Source organism: Euphorbia lathyris, chromosome 3 (genome assembly GCF_963576675.1).
Source record: "Euphorbia lathyris chromosome 3, ddEupLath1.1, whole genome shotgun sequence".
Taxonomy (NCBI): domain Eukaryota; kingdom Viridiplantae; phylum Streptophyta; class Magnoliopsida; order Malpighiales; family Euphorbiaceae; genus Euphorbia; species Euphorbia lathyris.
This window is the reverse complement of record NC_088912.1, coordinates 55,718,820-55,726,099: the sequence shown is the minus strand read 5'-3', so window position 1 is coordinate 55,726,099 and position 7,280 is coordinate 55,718,820. Positions and strand designations below refer to the sequence as shown.

The window sequence follows — 7,280 nt, the reverse complement described above, 5'->3', positions numbered from 1 at the left end:
CAAGCCTGGTGGCTACTGCTAAAGGACTTATTCGCAATGTCAATGGCAATTAGTTGGATGGATTTTGTTTTAATCTTGGAATATGCTCATCTACTCTCGATGGAATTTAGGGCATTTTCTTTGGGCTCCGTTTCGCTTGGGACAGAGGTTATTGGAAAGTTGTTTTGGAACTTGGCTCTCAAATTGTTCTTAATTATATGTTTATGTTAGGAGAGAGGTGGATGTTCTCACCCCTATGCCTGGTTTTTTTTCTCACTGTCAGAATCACAAAACTAAAGCTTGGGATTTATTTTTGAGGCATTTCTATAGAGGGGTTAACAAAGCTGAAGATTGGATGAGGATAGTATGATAATATGTGATATTGATGCAAGAGAAAGAAGAGAGGTTTGAAATGAAGATATTAAAGATTCTTGGATTGAAGAAAATAGGGTTTGTTGGTTGCTTCCTCCATTTAAAGAAAAGGTAGCATTGCATCTTGGGTTTCCAATACAATTTGAAATTAAGATATACACTTGATTAATTACATCCATGACCATCACCTATTTCTTCTATTCTGAGCGAAATAAGACATAAATAATAACCTTCATTGAGCTTTACCTACTAATTGAAAACAGAAAACCTTGGTGTTTTTCCTCAGTGGCAAGTGGTAATTCGAGAATCTTGCCCCATGCTCATGCCTCTCAACACCAGGCATGTTACTTGTGCTAATATTCCTGCATAATGAGTGAAGAGTGTAATCCAAATATACAGATGTTACAAACATTCTACTTGGGAATTACTCACTAGGTCTAGGGGCTAATCCAACAATAATATATAATAAAACTACAAATAATAGAAATTACCTCTCCTCTTCTTGGCCACAACCTCCTCTTCCTCCTCCGGAACCAAAACCCCGTCAATCCCCTGCACCGATATTCTGCCATCTGTATAAATATCAGGGTCAAACAGATAAGCCGCCCCCTCGCCCCTCCCAAATTTCACCGATCCATCAGCCTCCTGCGCCACAACCTTATGCGGCACTCTCAAAGTATCGTAATTTACTTTCCCAAATCTCCTAACACCATTATACATACTCTCCTCCGTCTGGTACTCCGGTATCAAATGATAGTACATTATCTGCTCTGGTGCTCCTGCCTCACTTAATTGTTCTGCACTCAGCTTCGCCATCGCTTCGTCGTTCGGCGCCAGGACGGTCAGAACGTACCCTTCCGACACCAGCCGTCCCATTTCGCTCGCTAATGAGGTCAAATTCACCAGTATATCGGCCAATTCGTTGTACCCGCCGTACTGCATTAATGTTGCGATAAAATCTTTAACTTGTGCCTCCCCGTCGAAGTGGTGCTGTGCTCCCCCTGGTCCCGGTGCTGGCGCCGGAGCCAGAGAAGGCCCTGGCGCCATCGCGTCGAAAATAATGGGCAAAGCGGGAGGAGATGGATTTTTCAAAGGGCGGGTCCTTGGGTCAACTTTCGGCGCTCCTTCAGGCTTGACGGCGCTGATTGCACGAAGACTCCGGCGGCGATTAAACTCATTTTCTACAGACGGAGGAATCAAAAGGCGTTGGATCCCGTGTATTATCCCATCGGGTCGGGTTATGAAATCCGGGTGGGTAACCTTAGAAAGACCAACTAATCTTTGTCCAGATTTTTCAAGGGTGAAGCTGAGATTCCCATTGGAGAGAGTTGACTCAGAAGAATGACTCGGCCAGTCGTCGGAGTTAAGCCGAACCGGAATGATATGGAACAGAATCAACTCCTGCAGAGATTTCAGATTGCCGGGTTCAAGCAAGAATCGCTTGAACTGAGGGTCCAATTCGCGCTCTAAAGCATAATTGTTTGGCGCGAAAATGGTGACATTGTGGTTACCTACAGCTTGCTCGAGGGTTTGGAGAAGAAGAGCTTTCTCTACCAACTCAGCCAGCACCGTATAATGTGAGTCAAGAAGAGCGACTAAGACAGAATTGGAGTTAATTTGGACGGAATTGGAAGAATCCAGCAACGCGAGGAGGAGAATATGGGTAGCAAGAATGAGGAATCTGGCGCCATAGATGGGAAAACCCATGGAAATTTGGAAATGGGAGAGACAAGTATTTTAAGGTTAGAGAAATTGAAATGAATGTATTTGAATGAGTGGAAGAGATGGTGACAGAAATGGACAAGGGTCAACAATGGAGCTTTTTACTTTCATGTGAATTCAAGATGAGAAAGTGTCGGTTGCTTAAAGATTTTATAAACGTGGCAAATGAGAAACTGAATTATCGTGGAATCGGAAGTAGGCGATCTGGGATGTTTCAGACAGCCTGTTTGTGGGTCCCACCTCTAATAGCTGCTCTTGTCCTTCATGCTCTCACCTGGCTTTTCTTCTCCTCTTCGACTAGTACACAATTAATTCTACAAGAGTGTCGGCATTTAACTATAATTCTTACTAGGACGAATCCCTAGTATAAAAAGATAATCATTCTAACAAATAAAACAACAACTTACTTAAGATCATTTATAAAAATTTAAAGAATTTTACTAAAAATGGATTGAAATATTTACTTTACTGTAATCAATGATAATAATTATACAAAACCATTAAGAATATCCTATATCTTTTAATTCATAACAGAAATTTAATTAGAAACTTGAAACTTAAAAAGGGAAAAAGTATAGAAATAAATAGAGTAAACGGATCTGATCCATTTATAGATTTATTTATGACCGTTTATAACCTAATCAGTTAGGGTTAAACCTTTAGGTTTACCTTAACTGTAAATAGATAGTTGTGAAAGCTAAATTTGACATCCTAACACAAGATAATACAATAATCAGAGACTGCACAAAGGTAATTCCTCTATTCCCTTTTCTTGTAGTCGCTGCCCACTTTTGTACTCGGAGTGCGTTCTTAGTTCGTGGAACAACGATGATTGATCCTCTAGAGTAGTAACCTCCTAGATTGACAAAGTTGATTACTTCCACTGCTGTTGTTCAACGAATCTACGCTACATGAGGTAAGTCTAAATCTGTTGATTTATTTATTGATAGATCCGGGTTCATTACCCGTCCTTTTGAGATTGGAGAAATCCGGCTATTAGAGCCTTCATTGGTATTACAGCTTTTTAGCTCCGTGTTCCATCTGTTAGGAACCTTTTTTGCACATTTAGAGATTCTTTTGATTGGTTTGATTGAATATATGCATGTTTGGTCGGGTCATGTCTCATATCTACGTATTTAGTGCGTCTCGGGATGATTTTGGTCTACTAAAATTCGCCTCGTGACTGCTGGAAATTTTTGGCGCGTTTTAGCTATTTAACGCGAGCTATTTAAGGTCTATTTATGCTATTTCGCCTGCTTCCAGTCACAAAAACTCAAAACCGACCACACCATCAAACTCAGAGACCCCGAAAACCCCTCACTGATCAAAGTTTGGAAGTCATCAGACGTTGGGAAGGCAACGCGTGACCGCCCACATGCACGACACGTGTGTGACGCGTCCGGCGTCTCTTGACGTCTGCTCGGTGTCAAAGTTTTCCAGTCTGCTCGTAAGAATTTTTGGGATTTTTCTATAATTTTAAATTATTTTTTGGTATAGGGAATAATTGATATTGAATTAATTAGTATTCTGTAATTGTTTTTAATAGGTAAAAATTGTTTTTTAAATGCCAAGAAAATTACATAAATTAAAATTAAATTACAAAAAATAAAAACGTTTTTTAGATTCTAAAAATTAATTTTTGTGGGACTTTTTTCTCACTAAAGTAAAATTAATAAACGATTGATTATACTTTTTAAATTTTTAGATATTTAAAATGTATTTCTAATATATTTTGAATCTATGTGTGGTTAAAAATAATTACTATAAATATTTTTTCTAATTCATTGATTATTAATTCATGATAGATAATCAACTATTATTTTTAAATAAATTTATATGTCTTTTGTTGCATATAGTTGTATGACTATAATCTGTTTGCAAATATTGTGTAACCAATAAAATCATACATACATGTAATCTAGAAAATGATATTTGTCGTGAATCATATGTTCCTCTAAGAAATGGATCGAAGTTGGTTTTTGATCTCCGAAAGATTTAGTTCATGACCTAATCTTTCTTTTTTCTTTTTTGCCTTGGCAGTATGGTCGGCATTACTAGGATCCCACTTCTTGCTCGTTTCCCCAAGCAAATGGATTAGAATGAGATGAATGGAGAGGAACATTAGAAGGTGTCGCTTAGGTAAACATATCATCTAGAATGATATTGAGGCTATTACGAGCCACATGGAAACATTGCATACTCAGATGCAAGAGTGCATTTGGGCAGGTGGTTTATCTAGAGGATACAACGAGTATACCCTATTCAAGCGACTCCGCAAATGTTGCAATATGAGAATCTTCAAATAATCTTAGATGCAACATGGGAAACTCACGAGAATAACTACAAGAAGGTTGTGCGGCTGTTTATGAGCAGACTGGGAGATAGGGGTCTTAGAATTCCTCTAAACGGTTCGACTATAACTTCGCGATCGGGAAAGACAATCTTTACCCTTGTATATGCCAGCAACCTAACCAGGAACATTTATGGGTACATTGTACGTGTCATGCGATATGTTCTAGTGAGAAAGACATATTTTGGGAGATTATTGGTTTCATTAATTGATTGAAATGTGAGAATTTGTTTTTCCTATTATGGTTTGATGTATTATGTTTTTGTTTTATAACTGTTTGTAATAGAAATGAAAGCACTACATAAACCATTAATCTTTCAATTATTAGCTTAACACACGTTAAGCTAATTCTAAACCAATAATAAGCGTTCCCTATGCATGTTCTCTAGTTAATTAAAGCCGAGCATTAGAATTAAAGGGTGATTAGAGGGGGGATAAATATGATTATTTTTCGACATAAGACCACTCCCCCGAGTCATTTTTGAAATGCATCATATAGCGGCTCTAGGTTTAGACAAGGCTTTTTGAAAAATCCTTCAAGTTCAGGGATGGCTCGATTTAGCCACCAAGAAAAATGTCGCTTATGACAGTATTACCTTGGAGTTTTTTTAGCAAGTTGACAAAAGAGGGATTGCCAATTGGCGACCTCTATTCTTTCCGACTGCAGGGGCGACCCTTCATTCGCCAAAAATAGTCTTCCATAGCATTCTTTATGGGTGTGGAGAATCGGAGTGGGACTCTTTTGGGTTTTGAAAATCCCATGAATGCCGAAATGACATGCTGTGAACTGACAGGTGAGCGTTATTTTTCTTCCAATACTACTACTCTCAGATCCCTGCGAGACCCGCTTCTCAATCTGGTCCACAAATTTATAACCCATAACTTGTTGGGCAAGAGAGAAAGCAATAAAGTGTCTAGCACTGAGGTCTTTATGTTATGGTGTGTGTCCAAAGGCAAACCAGCTAACAGTGTGGATGCTATTTTTACTTGCTTTCAGGAAATGTTTAGTTGTAGGCATAAGTCTATTGGGTTGGGATATTTAGTGACCAACTTTGTCAAGGATTACTGGAAAACGTGTCCTTTGATGAGGTTGGTCACCCACCATCTATTATTGGATTAGGTTTTCTTGGTAGGTCCACTTTTCAGGAGGTGCTAAACCGGGGCCAAGACTCCGAAGCAGGTTCAAGTAGCAACCCAAGAAACTGAAGGAAAATAGGCTAACGTATAGCAGCGGAAATATAAAATTTTAACCTATTTCCATTAACCCTAAGATCCGTTAATCGTTATTTCATATAAAGAGGGATAGAAGGAAAAACCTTTTGGAGTTCAATCTACCGTTGCAAACGAAGTGCCCACAACTTCAAAAGAGATGGAAACTGTCTACCAATCTTCCCCTACCCGAACGGACCTTCCAGACCTCCGAACGACAATCCCAATGGTGGAAACGTTGAAGAATATGTCTAGAAGCTCCTGTCCAAAAATCGCAGCGATCCGACGGTTCAATCTCTGGGAATCCGCGAAATCGTAAACTGACCTGATGTAGGAGGAACTAGAACGAATTTCTCCCTTTTGTTTGTTTTTCTTCTTTCATGAACATAACAAAACGAACAAGTAAACGATTAGAAATCAACCAATGAATAGCAACCAAAATAGATTGCCTCTAATTAATCAACACAAGATCAAGAAGAAGAAGAAAGAGATGAAATCATTTGATTCGGAAGAAATCGGTGGAATTCCGTCCTCTATTGTAGTGGTCGAAATTCTCAGTCTGCGGGAGAGACTAGTGTGTTTCGAAAATCACAAGGTGGGGGGTATTTATATTCTCTTGTATCTAAACCCTAGTTAGATAGAATTAGGTTACTGAATAAGAATTTAATTCGGAATAGAATTATTAATTATTATCCATTAATATATCTAAATATAATAGATAATAATAATAACCTTATTGGATAATAATAGGAGTAATTTAATCTAATTAAAACTCCTAATTTATTTATCCTTTAATTAATTTAATTCATAATCCTAATCTAATTAGAATTGATAAAATCAAATTAATTATTTATGTATCTAGCATACATAAAATCGCCCCCCTCCTTAACTGGGCCCTATTGGGCTTAGTCGGGCTTCCGTCAATTAATCAACATCTGTTTCTCTTTTGGGTTCCAAGTCTTATGTGTGACCCATTAGGTTCTTATTGCTTCTAGCCGTATGCAACTATTAAATTAATTTTCAAAGAATTATATTTAATCTTTTGCATAACGGAATGATGTACAAAGTATGTGATTAGCAAGTCCGTAATCATTCCCCCAGAGCTATAAGAAGACATGTTGATTCTGTCGTTGACCTTTCCATATTAGTTACGGTATAATTCGATCCTTTATCAACTACGTCATTGAACTGAATCTTATGACTGTGGGTAATGTCAAGTCACATATAGCGAGACGTTCGTTTTACTTGTTCTGGCCGAGTCAACTCCAATTAGATAGGTTAAGAGAAATCTCATTTCAATCTTAAGCTATCACCTTGCAAGGATTTAGAGTCAAGACTTCCACAAGCGATCCATGGACATATCTCCCATTTATCGGGAGTGATAAATGCTCAATCCAATGTATAACGATCCCGCAATCACTTCCTGTGATACCCAACGTCTGCTGTTCACACCCCAGAGTCATCTCTGTTAAGGATCGTGTAACATATTACAGATCGTGTTACAACAGGATCAAAACGTCACATTCAGTAATCCAGAATGACCAATTAACATTCCTTTGAGTCCGAGGATTATTTATACCTATTAATACCAATGAGATGAACAGGTGACAAGGATGAATCTACCCATTCTGTTATCTCAAGTCGGGTC

General features: G+C 38.3%; 1 protein-coding gene across 1 annotated transcript; it reads right to left on the bottom strand.

Annotated features, from left to right (window-relative positions):
* Positions 1-398: 398 nt before the first annotated feature.
* LOC136222471 (fasciclin-like arabinogalactan protein 17) lies at positions 399-2,190 on the bottom strand. The gene is made up of 2 exons (XM_066010249.1): positions 843-2,190; positions 399-713 (listed from the first exon to the last, which is right to left on the bottom strand). The coding sequence occupies exons 1-2, from the start codon at positions 2,056-2,058 to the stop codon at positions 634-636; spliced, it is 1,296 nt and encodes a 431-aa protein (XP_065866321.1). The 5' UTR covers positions 2,059-2,190; the 3' UTR covers positions 399-633.
* Between the last annotated feature and the right edge of the window lie 5,090 nt (positions 2,191-7,280).

What these genes read in the sequence shown, in the direction of transcription:
- LOC136222471 (XM_066010249.1), bottom strand. Translation starts at nt 2,058, where the DNA reads ATGGGTTTTCCCATCTATGGCGCCAGATTCCTCATTCTTGCTACCCAT. An exon ending in TGTGGCCAAGAAGAGGAGAG is followed by an intron (nt 714 to 842) that starts GTAATTTCTATT and finishes CTCATTATGCAG; the next exon opens with GAATATTAGCACAAGTAACA.